Source organism: Sander lucioperca, chromosome 2 (assembly GCF_008315115.2).
Source record: "Sander lucioperca isolate FBNREF2018 chromosome 2, SLUC_FBN_1.2, whole genome shotgun sequence".
NCBI classification, from domain to species: Eukaryota; Metazoa; Chordata; class Actinopteri; order Perciformes; family Percidae; genus Sander; species Sander lucioperca.
This window is the reverse complement of record NC_050174.1, coordinates 36785653-36802667: the sequence shown is the minus strand read 5'-3', so window position 1 is coordinate 36802667 and position 17015 is coordinate 36785653. Positions and strand designations below refer to the sequence as shown.

General features: G+C 41.7%; 1 protein-coding gene across 12 annotated transcripts in view; it reads left to right on the top strand.

Moving 5' to 3' along the window:
- trpm3 (transient receptor potential cation channel, subfamily M, member 3) overlaps nt 1-17015 on the top strand; it is a 176396-nt gene that overhangs the window by 145836 nt on the left and 13545 nt on the right. For 6 of the 12 annotated variants that reach the window (XM_031305960.2, XM_035996810.1, XM_031305965.2 and 3 more), the window contains 6 exons: nt 2094-2386; nt 4502-4730; nt 8390-8560; nt 11477-11617; nt 14851-14979; nt 16445-16696. In XM_031305960.2, coding sequence (XP_031161820.1) covers nt 2094-2386; nt 4502-4730; nt 8390-8560; nt 11477-11617; nt 14851-14979; nt 16445-16696 — 1215 coding nt within the window. Of the gene's footprint in view, nt 1-2093; nt 2387-4501; nt 4731-8389; nt 8597-11476; nt 11618-14850; nt 14980-16444; nt 16697-17015 lie in introns of all 12 variants that reach the window. The other 6 variants (XM_035996803.1, XM_031305958.2, XM_031305963.2 and 3 more) reach the window with 1 other exon arrangement.

Genomic DNA, 17015 nt, shown 5'->3' with positions numbered 1-17015 from the left:
ATTTCACACTGCCTTGATCAAAGTTATTTGCACTTTATTTTTTCTCAGATTTATGAAATGAAAAAATGAATGACTACATAACTGCATAATGGCTCCAGACAGTATGAATGTACCAAAACTCTTGTGATACATGTCAGAGCAGCCCAGTTACATATAACTGAATAGGTAATGACTGACCTAACACGATTAAATAATACATGGTTTGTGTACTCACATGTATACATGGGGTACCAACCATCAAGTATCCACATCATAACGCTTTTATCACAGCATGTGTCTACAGTTTTCTCAGAGGTATTTATGTCTAATGTGCATGGTTGCTCTTTCCTTTTTATGTCTCCCTGTCAGTTTGTGTCTGTCAAAGTCTTTACCTTGATGTCTTGCTCTCTCTCTTTGTAACCCAGTTTATCATTCAATCAGTACGGCAACTTGGACATACATTTATGGCGCTGCAAACATTTCTAAATATCCATAAATTTAGAATCGTTGTCTTTTATATTTGGAGTCTCACTTTCTAGTATTAACGTGTAATTTACTGCCCTACTATTATCATATCCAGATAATCTGTCTGATGGCAAGCAGCAATTGTTAGTCGAACCACTGAAAGTCAATTCTCAGAGCTCTGTTATTGATAACTGTCTGGTAGTCCTCAACTGTTAAAATGAGAAGTTATTGGAGATCAGTGGCGCCCTGCTGACATGACATTAAAGGGTAATTTTGGTATTTTTCAACCTGGACCCTATTTTCCCATGCATTGGTGCCTAAGTGACTAATGTGAACAAAAATCTTTGAAATTGGTCCAGTTTTGTATAGAGGGAAAACGTGGTAATTGACAGCTGCTAACCGGGCTGCAATGTAATGTAAATGGGCAAATGCGCACCGCGAATTTAGGTCCACTAAAAGTGCAGTTTTTGCCACTGACAGGTTCACATTATTATGCTAAGTGTCTGACAACAGTGTCTAACAAAAGTTACATAGTATGCCTTTAAATAAGCAATACTTTTAGCGTGCATAGAGCCAGTACATGTAAATGGGTGAATTTATGGTTTATTTCAAGCAAACCAGAGTAGTGATTGTTTGAACAGTGGAAAGCCGAACCAAGACGGCTTTTGATTTACTATTTTTTTATATATTCTTTTTATTTCATATATTCTTTTTATTTCTGTTCTGTGGACTTTGAATGAAATGTGTTTTACGGTGATAAAATTACTGTTTATTTAAATGGAGTCTGGTAGGTTTGGTGATAGCGATTTCGAGGATGTTTCGTGTTAAACAAAAAGGATCTTACTCTTTAAGAAAAAGGTCGACCTCTGTAGGGATCCTATCCATAATGTTGTCAGACACTTAGAATAATAATCTGAGTCTGTCAGTGGCAAAACAGCACTTTTAGAACGTTACATTGCTGCTTGTTTTGCCGCACCCAACTGCAGCGGCCTTCATAATACTGGACCAATTTCAAAAAATGTTGTACCCATCAGTCACTTAGACATAAAAACATGGCAACATAGGGTCCAGGTTGAAAAATACCGAAGTAACTTTTAAGACTAACTGGCAGTGTCAACCTCTCCAGAGACAGGGAGTGAACCTGGAGACACAGAGGACCTCACCTCTGGTTGAGTTATTTTTTTTACCTGACTGGAAATGTTAAAAAAGAGAGAAAAACGTAAAATCCTTTGAGAAGATTTTATTGATAAGTGCTTTAGACAATCCATATTTTGTGTGTGGCACTTTGTCCTTCCACCTTTGTCCTCCAAAGTCTGATTTTGCTTCTGCATTCAACTTACTTTCATCATGTGGAGGGTGGGAAAAAAAAAAAAAAAACATGAAAAAGTTAGCTGGGTGATAAGACCTCTCTAGATGTGTCGAATGTGGCCAAACAGGGCCAGATTCTTAGGTTTTTTTTAATTCAGAACCCAAACTTTCACTGAATTCATTCAAAATAGTTTAGCATCAATTTAACTTAAGTTAACACTCTTAACGTTGTCCCGGGAATAAATATAATCTGTAACAAGTCACCCCAAAATATGTAAACCCTACAGAGTGGCAGCCTACTTTTGTTTCCATCCCACTCACTTGCTATGGATCTCCACCAGGATGACATGCCCATCCGCAGAGGCCGCCAGAAGACGACGCGCAAACGAGAGGAGGAAGTGGACATCGATTTGGACGACCCCGAAATCAACCACTTCCCTTTCCCCTTCCATGAGCTCATGGTGTGGGCCGTGCTCATGAAACGCCAGAAGATGGCGCTGTTCTTTTGGCAGCATGGCGAAGAGGCCATGGCCAAGGCCTTGGTAGCATGTAAGCTCTGTAAAGCCATGGCACACGAAGCCTCGGAGAACGACATGGTGGATGACATCTCCCAGGAACTAAACCACAATTCCAGGTGGGTGACACAAATTATGTACGTACACACACAAACACATCCAGCCATCTCTCACAATCAGGGCCACACGGAATCCGCGGACGCAGAATTCCGCAGAATTTTCTGCAGAATTTTCTGCAGAATTTTCTGCAGAATTTTCTGCAGATTTCTCTGTGGTTTTTATACAGATTTTAAACAAATTTAAAACAAAAAAATTAAAACAAAACTCCAACATATATACCAACAAAATGAAATTACAACATTACACATTACGGCACAAATCAAAAATGTTTTTTCCTACTCCTACTACGTGAGCCGTCTCTGTGCGTAACCTAGAGTTTTTCCTGCTTGTCTCTGCGACAACGTTAGCCAGCCAATCACAAACATTATTAGATCTTGGTAGAAGCATGATGCAAACTGATTGGCTCACTGACGCTAATCAGATTTACTCCTTAGGCATTGAAATTGGGTATTGAATGTATTGAGTGCCCAAAAAGTATCGAATTCGCTACCCAGCCCTACCTACGATGAATGATTAATGTGTAGTTGTGTGGCGAGTCTAGACGCGAACGTCTACCTTGACACTCTACCCCCTACAGTATGGGCAGACACGCCCCATCATGCCTTCTTCCCTGCAAACTGACCTGATTCAGACTACTCCAGGCTCCCAAGGGCTGTAAGTGACATAGAAACAGAAATCTGATAACATTGTTAGTTAAGGATATGCATATGAGATGAAGGTAATCACCTAGAGATTAATATGCTGGCTATGGAAATGACTGTTAATTAGGGGGAAATCTTTTAGATACTACAAATGAAGCACAACTACACAAACCAAAACTCACACTCATACTTACACACAGTTTCAAAGAACAGCCTCAGAGCTGGCATATCTTGAGTTTACTTTCCACAGAGAATTTGGCTGGCTTCCTTCGAAGAACTCATTTAACTGTGTGCATTTTTATTTCTTCATGTAATCTTTACATAAGCTGTGTTTATGAATGCCTTTTCCTGTGTGTGTGTGTGTGTGTGTGTGTGTGTGTGTGTGTGTGTGTGTGTGTGTGTAAACTCAAGGGATTTGTGTGTGAACGTGTGAAATGTAAAATGTTTGGAAGAACATACAGTAATGCCTACAATCTGTAGGGAGTTCTTACTTTCCAAGGCACTTGCAAACAAACTTTAAATACCTTTAGAATATCCCCCTTTTATATTTCATCATAATGTCAATTGAAAAGCCTTTATAGAAACAGAAAGGTATCCATTGCTGCTGAACTGTGTCATGTGCTGTGCATCATGACATTATGAGCCCTTGTTTTATAAATCTTCCAAACCCCAGCCAAGCTAGTGCCTTGTTGTACTCATTAAACTACACAGAGGAGATTGCTCTCCAGTGTAGTATGAAATTAGAAATTAGGGTGAAACTTGATCTGCACTGATTTACGTTTTTATTAGGTATTGAAGTGCTGGTTTAAGGAGTGGAGCTTTGTTTGCATTTTTAAATTTTTCATAGTGCAAGGTTGTGTTTATTTATATGTGTGTGTGTGTGTGTGTGTGTGTGTCTGTGTGTGTGTGTGTGTGTCTGTGTGTGTGTGTGTGTGTGTGTGTGTGTGTGTGTGTGCGCGTGCGCGTGCGTGCGTGGGCCATATTTTGACCTCATTTCTTGAAGAAATATTTTATAATAGCTCTGTAGTTCTGTCATTGTAACTTTGAAATCTGACCACAGCGTTTCTCATTTAGCATGCAGTATACATACAACAAATATTTCGAACTCCATTACCTTGGAAAATATACTGACATAATTACCAGTGAGAATTTGGGCCCTCTTTGCTGTATGCATGTGTCTGCATCTACTAAAGAATTTAGATATGCTTGTCATGTATGGCCTTGCCCATGCCTATGTGCTGTGTTGATGTGCATACTTATGTGTGTGTGTGTGTGTGTGTGTGTGTGTGTGTGTGTGTGTGTGTGTGCGCGCGCTAGGTGTTGTATGCAAATCTAATTTCCTTTAGGATTTGGCCAGATGGTCAATAATTCCTTGACCGGTTTAATTCAATTTTTACATGTTTGGACAAAGCGTGTCACTGTCGCTGTACATGTCTCAGTGTGCCCGTATATGTCCTGCATATGATTTCTCAGAGAGTTTTGCCAGCTGGCAGTGGAACTCCTAGACCAGTCCTATAAACAGGACGAGCAGATGGCCATGAAGCTGCTTACGTACGAGCTGAAGAACTGGAGCAACGCCACCTGCCTGCAGCTGGCGGTAGCAGCCAAACACAGAGATTTCATCGCTCACACCTGCAGTCAGATGCTGCTGACCGACATGTGGATGGGACGCCTGCGCATGCGCAAGAACTCTGGCCTGAAGGTAATAAAAGTTGGCCAGATGTTTGGAATTGGGTAAAGAAACGTATACTTACATTCAGTGGTGGAATGTAACTAAGTGCTTTATTTATATATATATATTTACTATTTACTCAAGTACTGTACTAAAGTACAAATGTGAGGATCTTGTACTTTACTTGAGTCTTTTTTTATGCCACTTTCTACTTCTACTCCACTACATTTAAGAGAGAAATATTGTACTTTTTACTCAACTGCATTCATCTTAAATTACTAGTTGCTTTACACATTGAGTGTTGCACACAAAACACATTTAGTTTATAAAATATGATGTTTTATTATAAATTAAACTACCCAACAATATACAGGCCTAAAAGTATAGTTGAAATGATTAGCTGATTAAAAAACTTAGTTGATTGACAGAACTGTTTTGATTGTTTTCAGTTTCTAAAATGTAAGGATTTTTCTGCATTGAGTACTTTTAATATTTTAAGTACATTTCCCTGATGGTGCTTACATACTTTTACTTAAGTAACATATTCAATGCAGGACTTTTACATGTAACAGAGTGTTTTTACAGTGTGGTATTAGTGCTTTTACTTAAGTAAAGGATCTGAATACTTCTTCCACCACTGCTTACATTAAAGGGGTGGTTCAGAATTTTGGACATAGGACCTCATTTTCAAGTTAGCCAGTGTGATATTTATCAGTAGAGACCATTTTCAACACGTTTCATTCAGTTCTTCTAGTTGCAGAGTTTGCTGGTGCTAGGCTAGCGCAAGTCAACGGTTTATGCTACCTTACCCACTCCACATTACACCCGAGGCAAATAAATTATAACGCCAGACTATCGATGTAAATGTCTGTGTTGATAGAATAATGTTAGAAGAAGAAATAGAAATAGAAATCGTTTGTATTGTGGAGTGGGTAAGACCGTTTTTAATGGCAGGCTAGCATAAACCGTTGACTTGCGCTAGCCTAGCACCAGCGAACTCTGCAACTAGAAGGACTGGATGAAACGTGTTGATAATGGTCTCCACTGATAAATATCACACTGGCTAACTTGGAAATGAGGTCCTATGTCCAAAATTCTGAACCACCCCTTTAAATAAATCGTCTGTGCACTTCACAGTGACTTTAGGCTTTGGGGTTAGAGAGGCAGAGTTGTATCGGAATGGTGAATCCCCTCAGAATACCTGGGAAAGTAATGAGTGCTGAGTGGCTTAGATAAAGTGGAGAGTGGTTGTACATGACAACTACCAGGTGTGATATGTGGAAATGTAGGGATGTGAAGCATGATGATGAGAATTGCTGGTTACCTTTCTGTAGAAAATGTTTGAAAATTGTACGTTGCTTTGGAGATAATGAGAGAGAACGACATGGTGGATGAGGAGAGATATGCCTATATTAGAAGCAGAAGCCACCCAGTATTAGCTTACTACAAATGTATCTGTACATATACAGTATCAGCATGTATGTTGGCAGATAAGTAACAAGAAACTTCAGGATTAAATGCATGTAAGTTGCCATTGCATATTTTGCCCATCACAGGGCCCTGACAAGTTTTTTATGTTTTTTTCAACTGTGACACAGATGTTGATGATCGAATCTCTACAGGAAGTTCATTCCAGAGTTTAGGAGCCCTAATAGCAAAAGCCCCATCTCCTCTGGTTACAAAATTAGACCTTGGAACAGCAAGAAGAAGCTTATTAAGGGCGTAATTACACTTGGCCCAGTTGCCTTGAACCGTGCTCAAGCCCGATTGCGGGACTCACCGACTACAATTGCCCACCTCTTTTGAGCAGCCAGGGCACGGACAAGCGATCACACTACCAGACTTTGGGGTCAAACGTGCTCGGGCACGGTTTATCTGGGCCAAGTGTGAGTACGCCCTAAATGTTCTTAGACCAAGTTCCACCACAACTTTATTTATAAGCAACAAAGAAATCTCTTAGAGGGGACAGAGGAACTTCCCTTAAGTACTACAAAACACTTGTGTCCCAAATATATTTTCCATGGAGGCTGTTGTGGTAAACATCCCTTTGAGTTGAGGGGAGAGGTTTCCGTTAAGACTGGTGGATGACTTTTGAGCAATTTCCGCTCATGTGGGTTTGTCCAGGCATCTGGCGGTAGGGTGATAGGAGGCAGCTGCTTACATCACAGAGGTTAGAGTTATTTAGTTGCCCTGGGAGTTGCTGAAGGGACGGCTGGGTTCACACTCATTCATACACAGAGGGAGACAGGGTGATGGGTCTGGCTGACTAGCTTCTCGGAGCAGGGCAGACAACAAGTGCTTTAAGTATGGTTTGGCCTTTGCAGGAGGGAGGGAGAGAGAGAGAGAGTGCACTGCTAATGCAAGCTCATTGGAGCGGAAAGACAGAAAGGAAACCACAAGTGGAACAAACAAGATTCGGTGCCTCCAGCAGTTCATAATAAACAGCAAATAACATTGTCAAAATGTTGTCGAGATAATATGTGTGCACATTTTTGAGTTGCTATAGTTGTGAGGGCAATCAATGTCTACCCTCCAACACACCAACTTATAGCAGAATATGGTTACTGGAGGTGTTTTTTAAAACATCTATACTGACATCTTTGCTTGCGACCCCTCGACATGACAGGAGAAGGAGAAGCTGAGAAATCAATTTCTCTGCTGTGGTTGAATTGAACAGAATTTCTCACCCGTCACTAACCCCACTCCTTCACCCTGAAACTACCCTTTTCATATATTCAATCATTTTGTCATATGACTTTGATATTAAATCAATCAATCATTTTTAATTTGTCACATGAAATCATACAAGGTACAATTCCAGTGAAATGTTATCCCATCAGCTCCTTAAACTTATGCATAAATTCATTATAAAATGTGTGTGTGTGTGTGTGTGTGTGTGTGTGTGTGTGTGGGCTACCTTCCACCCGACCTCAACAGTGAGAAAAGGCTGTTACCCGGGTGACGTGTTAAATTGTGACATGAATTGTCTAAATTTTCATACCTCTGAAATGAATGTAAAGTAAACCGAAATTGCTTAAATTTCCTTTTAATTTTGAGCCAATAGTCAATGCAAGGAAAACCGCTAAATGTCACTAGTTAGTTAGACAGCTGCTTCCAGAGATAAGAAGAAGACACTCGATTACTCTGCTCTCCATCTTCATCCCTCTCCCTTGTTCTTCACCTTCCCACTGTGTTAAAAGCCTCGCTCTTGCTTTTCTTGTTTGACTGGTATGTAGCCTAAGTGTTTTTACAGCATGCCTGCCTCCTTTATCTGCTTTGTGTGTCACTCTAATCCATCGCACTACCCTTGCTGCCTGTCTGGACTAATGCTTTTGTAATTAACTTCCACGACGAGAACCCCCGCCTGGCTGTCGTAAATACCTAAGCTTTGGCATTCAGTTGTGCTCAGGCCAGGGTTATGATGGGTAGGTGTTCACAAGGGGACATTTTTATTATGCGAGTTTCACGTGTGTGTGTGTGTGTGTGTGTGTGTGTGTGTGTGTGTGTGTGTGTGTGTGTGTGTCTCAGACCGATTTATGAAGGTCGGTTTGTTCCCGACTCTCTGTGTCCTAATTTCTGCGGCACTGCTCATGAAACTGTACACCTTTTTTTATCCCATCTGTGATTTGTTGCTTCCAACTCTTCTCCCTAACTTTCTTCCACCTCCGCTTCCTGTCCCCACCACCCAGGTCATCTTAGGGCTGCTTTTGCCGCCATCCATCCTGAGTCTGGAGTTCAAGAACAAGGATGAGATGTCCTACATGCCCCAGGATCAGGAGGCCTACCTGCAGGAGAAGGAGGAGGAGGAGCAGCCCGAGAAACCAGTCAAGGAGAAGGAGGAGGAAGACATGGAGTTCACAGTAAGATCTTACTGTGAGGCGCAGTACAACTCCGTGGTGAGAGAACCCACCTCAGCCCCGCATCTCAAACTCTATACACATATTCAAACTTAAGACAACACACACATGCTTTGTTCAGATTATTAAAACACACCATTGAACACATAGCCCAGATCCTGTGTCTTTTGTAAATATCTCTTGTGGACCAGTTTTATGTTGTTTCCCATCCACAATGAGATGTCGATACACACACACACTCCACGTTCTCCACGCACACATCCTTGTTTCTCTATTCTGGCCAACTGGACCCTTCCAGCCAAATCGGCCTTTCCTGTTTCTCGTCGTCTCAGCAAAGACATGGTCGTGGAGTTGTAGCGTCTCAGTCTGTCGCCGCTTGTGGGTTCCCTCGTGTATGTTTCTTCTTCCAGCTATCTCCTTCTCTATTTCTCTCTGCCTTTCCTATGGTCCCTCTTGTTCTCTGCCCAGCGCTCTCTTTTCTCCTTTTGTTTCTTTATTTATTTTGCTTTTAGCTCCCTCTCTCTCTCTCTCTCTCTCTCTCTCTCTAGCTCTTTCTCTCTTTCTCCCTCTCTCTAGCTCAGTTCTGATTGAGGTACAGTACGTATGCTAGCCGATTGCTGCCCCTCACTCTCTCCCATCGTGATGATGGCTTGCCGCAGCATACCACTCAGCATGTCGGCTGCTGAGCATGGGAGGCCCAGGCTTTTGCATTATATAACCACATGTCCGCCTGCTGCGGCAGAGCTCAAATCATGCAGAGTCTGAGCATCTTCTCCCGGCTCACAGTGGAAGAGTTGGTCCATCTGCATAAACATGGATGTACAGCAGGATTAGGGTTAATCGTTCCATTTCAATCCAATCAATTCTGGAGACGATACCAAGATCCAGTTTGTGTGTTGAAAGCCAGGCTGTAATTTCAAAGACAGTTTTAAGACATAAACTGGATCTAAGGTTGTTCCATTAAATGATTGAACTGAAGTCGAACGCCCCTCAGCACCACTGTACATACTCTCCATCTGCATTGAGCACAGCCAGCAAGCCAGCGCAAATGGGCCATCATACACATGCAATCTTTGAGGCACTGCGGTGATGAACAAAGAACCCCTGCTGCCAGAGGATGCATTTGCATTGAGCCCCTTCCTATTGCCCTGGCTTCTGACTGTATAAATGCACCTTCAGATACTTATGAATCACACAAAGATTCATACAGATGTAAACAGACTGCTACACCACAGAGGGAGATTGTATTGTTTTATCCTCAGATGCTTTAGATAAACCACACTGTGATGAATGTCATAGCTTGTGTCCACTTGCTAATCGGATAATGTGCATGTTCGGTACAGTAAAGAGCATGGTGTGATTAACACACTGGCATCTGAATCTGTTCACCCTGAAGGCCCTGTCTGTGTGTGCCTTGGACAAAACATGTAGCTGTATATGTTTCATATATTTGGGGGGAAAATCCCTTGATTCCTTACTGATGGTGATTTCTTCTTTGATTTCTTAGTGGTGGTTTATCACTATTGTGATCACATATTCAGTGACCTGGCAACTTAAACCAACTCCACATCATGTATTTCAAATATTTAGACCAGCTTTCAAACATTTCATCTTTGCCCAGGTCTGCTGTACTCCCCTACAAAGGCTGAGTGCTGTAACTAAACAGTGAAGTTGAGAAAGGGTTTAATGTATTCAGACTGGACAGCAAACTGTCAAATGGACAATAAGGTTGTAATTAGAGCTGTCAATTGACTAAAACATTTCATTACTATTATTTGCACGATTGCCTTTAGTAAAGTCGCAATTAATCGCACATTTTTAATCTGTTTTAAATCCACTTTATAAGGGATATTTTTTAAGTTTTGAATGCTCAAGTGGTATTTGAGACTCGCCGTACTCCGGTGGTAACTCAATTCTCATCGACAGCACATGCAAATAACTTAAGTTTTGTCGAGAGAACCATCTGGAAGCGTTTTGAAACTAAACTTGCCAATCAAAAGTGTCTTTTCGTTATCCATTTCTGCTCAAGTAGCTTTGTTCTGCTAGCCATCCACAATGCTGCATTGCTATCTATCTTACAAGCTAGCTTTCACTTGATATAGCCAGAGTGCAGTAACTACACAGTCAAAGTACCCATACTGTTTTTGGTTTTCAGGTCTGTGTTGTAGGTACTGCTAGTTGAAAAAGCTGTTTTCACAGAAATAACACATTTCTATGGCATATTTTTTTATTTTTTTATAACTCCGATGCAGGTTCTAACTCAGTTTTCAACAAATTTGTAGTTACTGCGCTTTGCCTTTGTAGGGCAGTATACTTCTTGACATACAATACAATTCCATGAATGAACTCCCTCAGAGGTCTGGTGTTGCTTTGACATTAAGACCATGACCCATAAAAACAGTGGGCTCCGAACCCTCTCTCATGGATAAGGAAATGTGTCACAGATTGAAATGAGATATCTATGTCTTATCTTTTTCTTTCTCTGTCTTCTTTCTGTCATTATCTTGTCTCTCTATTGTCTCTCAACTGTTTGTCTGAGACACAATCCATGAGTGTCTGTGTCTGCGTCATACCGTGTTACCAGCCTTCACCCAACACTCCACCTCAAACACACATCTCACATTTTGGAATGATGACATTGCCTGTGCTTGCTTCTTTGATTATGAATTTTGAAACTGTGCCATAGACATAATGTAACCCTCTCCCTCTTCTCCTTTTTTTATTTGTTATTCTACTCTTCCCATCCCTCCTTCTCTTTTCCACATACTTGTCCCCATCTCCATCCTCTCTCTGTGTCTCCCTCACTCATCATCCTCCGTCTTTCCAATCCATTACACTTCCCACTCTCCGATTCCCTTTTATCCCTCACACCTTTCACTCCGTCCTCCCTCGCTCCTTGTGGGGTTTGCATTCACCCAGGCAATGCTGGGAAAGGTAACCACAGAAACATCCAGAAAGAAGGATGTCGAGGAAGTTCAGAAACGCCACCGCCTCATCCCCTTGGGACGCAAGATATACGAGTTCTACAACGCTCCAATCGTCAAGTTCTGGTTCCATACGGTCAGTGTCGGCTTCAGCAATACCTCCTACATGTTCAGCTTCCTGTTTGGCACTGTCAGTGATCACTGCATTCCTGCAACAGCATCGTTTGCTGATTCCCTGCTGTCAGCTTCTACCACTACAGTGCCCTCTATTCTTGTCATTAGCCTCCTGTTCCACCCTGTAATTACCCAGCTTTACTGGGGTGGAAAGGTTTAGTGCGGGAGAGATGGGGAGACTGATGGAAGCAACAGGGTGAGAAAAGTACAGGCAAGTGAGGGAGTGAACAACAGGTTCTCGTCCCATCTCGTAAAATACGGACGCTTGATCAGGTGCCTTTGTCGTTGTTATTGACGCTAAAAGTTATGCTCTGCTGTGCCACGCTACATCCTGTAATGCCCTGCAGTGCCCTGCAATGACATGAACTACTATGACTACCATTTGTAGTCACTGTTCCATTATCTTTATTGTGACTATTATTGCCACTGTTCATCACATCCCCAACCGGCACTGTCAGACACCACCTACCAAGAGCCTGGGTCTGCCGAGGTTTCTTCCTAAAAGCGAGTTTTTCCTGTCACACTAAATGCTTGCTCTTGGGAGAATTACTAGAATTGTTGGGGCTTTGTAAACTATAGAGTGTGGTCTAGACCACAAAGTAACTGTAAAGTGTCTCGAGATAACTCCTGTTATTGTTTGATACTATAAATAAAATTTAATTTAATTGAAAAGTCTCCTTTACGTCATATAACGCGCTTTAACTAAACGCGCTTGGTCGGGACTATTGGCGTCCCTTTTGATGCAGTTATGTTAAGGAAAAGGTCGTGGATGGACTTACGTTTCCATGACACGCGGGAAGAACGGGATGGTTGGGTTTAGGAAAAGGTCGTGGATGGACTTACACTTCCGTGACACGCGGGAATAACAGGACGGTTAAAGAAGAAAGCAACTTTAGGAAATGTGACAAGCAGGACAAGTCCTGTGTTTGAACCATTCGCCACCTCAACCAACCTCCCTACGCGGAATTTCGGCCTTACATACTTACATAGTACCCCGGTACGTTATACAAACACAATGAAGGACGCCTTTTTCGTCGCGTCAGACACTGACAGCCACTGTCCAAACGTCCGTATTTTACGAGTTCGGAGTGAGAACGGGTTGGAGTGAAAGGGATCGACGATCAAACAAGGAGGTTTTATATTATCCAGAGATGTTCCAATACCATTTGTTTCTTTCCCGATTGCGATACCTGAACTTGCGTTTCGGCCGATACTGAGTATCAATCCGATCAATGCATAAAAAATGTATATATTATGTTTTAACAGCCGTATTCTACTTACCCTGTATGGATGTGAAATGATTTCTATCATTGTTGTTAGGCCTGGCTCAGGTTAAACCCTTTGTAAAACATGAACAAATACATACAGAGAATGAATGCCAGATAACTTTCTTTTATTATCTATTTTAAATGGAAAATTAAAAAAAATTGCGGGGCTTAATTACGTAGAATTGGATAGGTGCATAGACTCGCGTACTCGCCGATACCAATACCAGAATTTTAGGCAGTATCTGAGGCATTTTCCGATACTGGTATAAGATTAGATTAGATTAGATTGGATTCAACTTTATTGTCATTGTGCAGAGTACAAGTACAAAGACAGCGAAATGCAGTTTGCGTCCAACCAGAAGTGCAAAAAAAGCTGAAAAGTACAATGCGATATACAATAGACAGGTGGTGCATAGGCAGGACAAGAAATATGTAGCAGTGTTATAAGAGCAGAATAAATATGGCTATGTAATATGAACAATGTATAATCGGTTTCGGAACCACTCCAATATTAACAGTGTAAACACAACTGAAACCGCTGAGTCATGGCATATTGCCACTGGATTAAGTATTACAGGAAGTAAAGATTGTTTGATTTGGCGTTTAGTTTTGGAGTGTTTTCATGTGTGTCTTTAAATCTTTCTCATTGTTCATCTGGATTCTGTAACTGTGGATGTCTTCTGTTATAGCTTGTGTTTTGTACAGTATCTGCCTGGGAGCTTGCGGGTAATGTTTGAAATAAGCTGATCTTTTGTCTCCCATACCCTCCTTCAATTTGCTCTCCCAGTGAAAACATCCCTTAACATCACCAGCAGAGATCTCACTGTTTATTTAATATAAGAAAATATTCTTGACTGCCTTTTCTTTCATCCCGTTTTCTCTTCTCTGGCTATTTACTCTCCTCCTCTTCTCCCCCTCTCTCCTCCCTCCTGCCCTTCGGGTTAGAAAATGAATATTCTACTTTGATTTTCATTACTGCGCTCGTAGAACAGATGCTGGGTTTTCTCTGGGTCAAAGTGTGCTCTTTACCTCATCACCAGATTTGCATTCAAACCTGTCATCCACTGTAGAGGGCTGCCCCGTTTAAAGTAATATTAGTTAAACTTCTCACACACACCAAGTGTGCATTTGGAACTGATTGACAGTCCCAGTCACACATTATTAAAATCACTTTACCTTGGTACTTCACTGGAATACTTGATTTAAGTAGGACTGGATGAGACACCATCCCCAGTTTGTTTGTAGTCACTTTAAATAATAAAGTTATAATTTAAATATGTCAAAGCTTTTTGTTTGTGTTCCAAATTTAAAGGTAGGAACAGTTCTGCATAGCTGTACAAATCCCTGTTGAATACATTCATGCAGATTAAATGGTCTCAGAAGATACAAGATCACCAATCACTTAATCAAAAATGACAAATATCTGATTGTAATGTCAGGACCTGTGAATGAGGAAAACACAGAAAAATGGATTTTGAATGCATTTATGTCAGGTTGTCCAGGCCTAATGTTTAGATGGTTAGCATTGTGATCAGAATTTGTATCTATTCTGGATCATGATGAGCCACAGTACACATATGAGTGCAGGAAAAAAGAACATGCATAGCTGACATGGATTTAAATAGATGTGGTCACAGGAGACACATTATGGACATTTTCAGGCCAAGTGTGGAGGTGCAGCAATCAGGTGTTTTGACATCAAATCTCTATCATCAGATCTGAAAAAAGTACACAAAAGTGAGGTGTAACACGGGTCAATTCACCAAATAGCTATTTAATTTGAACAGTTGCGCACAAAAGCCTTTCGTTCCAATTTGCTTGCAGAGAAAGAATTGGGCTTTTATTGATGTACAGTTTGCTATTGCAGGAACGGCACGTCGCCATAAATGCATCCCTGCTGATTTCCCCCTGCTATGTTTTTATGTAGATGGCATACGTGGGCTACCTGATGTTGTTCAACTACATTGTCCTGGTCAAGATGGACCTGTGGCCCTCTACTCAAGAGTGGATCGTCATCGCTTACATCTTCACCAACGGCATCGAGAAGATGAGAGAGGTACAACGCATGCTAGCAGTGGCTACATGCAAATGTGCATCAGCATCCATAGCTAATTTGAACACACGATAATCAATTCTTCACCACCACCCAGTGAACTGAGAGCTTGTAACTGACGTGGTCCACTTGGTCAGTTAGGACAGAAGACAAACAACTTCTCTCATTTAAGGTGGTTTAAATAATGGAATAATAATAATAAAGCAAAAGGATAACATGACACACATCGACGTGGGCCATCCTACTTCACCCTGGAGCTCTGTAGAATGGCCCCTTTCTTTGGTCTAACAGAACCAATTATTCTCCCCCACAGGGGTGTTGTCTCTTCCTATTGGTGGGCTGGGGGCCCAGGCCCATGGGGCCCCCCTTTTGTGTTGGCACATAGGCGTGTCCACGCCTCTGAGTGCATCCCTGGTCCAAGGTTTCTTCATCTCCATGATTACCTTGTGAACTCTCACCCAGTTTGAAGATGTCGGCCTAACCTAATATACCCTTCCCCCCCAGGAAACAGCTTCATTCCTGAGCTGGCTGTTTGACCCCCTTGACTTCTCTCTCTCTCAACCTACACAAACAGATTTCTGCCTCTCTAACTGAAGTCAAGAACCGATACATGCCATTATATTTAAAGAGAGTAATTATATGATTGATTATTTGATTATTATACATGATATAGGAAGACATAAATGGCTTGATGGTGTTTTAAGCCCCCAACGTCGCTTTCCAGGCAGCTATCCCTAACCTTAACCCTAAACATAACCATTGCCACGCTGCCTGGAAGGCGACGTTGGGGGCTTAAAACACCAAACACCTTATAGATTATTGTCTTTTAATCAGGGCCTTGGTGTAGCCTTATTTTGTTGAAGCTAGGCACTTAGCATGTTAACTTGTTTTATTTTTTCACACAACCATTATGTCGCCTTAATGTAGTTAAATTCAGTGAGTTCTGTGGTGGAGGGCAGACGCTAAGCATCATGTCCATATCATCAAAGAGCTCATCATAATTAAGGAAAACTGTGGTGCGACAATTCAAGGGGAAGCAAAAGAAAGAATCAAGAGGAAAAAAGAAAGGAATGGGGGGTTGGAAATAAAGGCACGAGACAGAGATGGGAAAACAGAATAAATAGAAAATACATGTGGCCATATGAGACTATCGTATCAGCCTCACTCTGTGGCTGTGTTTGTACTGTAAGTGTATGAAATGCATTAATCATTATGGCACATCATTCTCAGCTGCACAACAATTCCTCCTCAGACATCTGCGAGATGCCCTGATTGGCTAACTAATACTGCCCTCTAATGGTGGTTATGATGGGTTGCATTTCTATTCTTCTATTTCAATCACTTTTGGGCTCAATTTTCCCTTCAACTTCTGTGCTTGTGAACACATATATTTACATTATTCCTGCATTTGAGTATCTTCATCTTTCCTTTCCTTTCTCAACTAATTTCCCTCCAACCCTTTGCCCAGATCCTGATGTCAGAGCCGGGCAAGTTGTTACAGAAGGTGAAGGTGTGGCTTCAGGAGTACTGGAACATCACAGACCTCATGGCCATCCTGATATTTTCCATCGGCATGGTTCTGCGACTCCAGGAGCCGCCGCTCATGAGCTACGGGCGGGTCATCTATTGCGTCAACATCATCTATTGGTACATCCGGCTGCTGGACATCTTTGGGGTCAACAAGTACCTGGGTCCTTATGTGATGATGATTGGCAAGATGGTGAGAGGAGGCAGGGGTGCTAGTGTGTGTGTGTGTGTGTGTGTGTGTGTGTGTGTGTGTGTGTGTGTGTGTGTGTGCGTGCGTGCGTGCGTGCGTGCGTGCGTGCGTGCGTGTCTTTTCTGTCTACAGCTTCTCTCATATTTCCACTTCCCCATTATGTATTCTTCATTTATGTCTGACTTTTTCTACCTTCTGACTTCTACTCAGCATGATTCATACTGAGTCCCGTAATTACAACAGTTTAATTTGTATGTGTTGTGCAGAATTGGTCCTGATAGAGCTTCTGTGCCTCTAAACCTCGTTGTTTGATGTCAAAGAG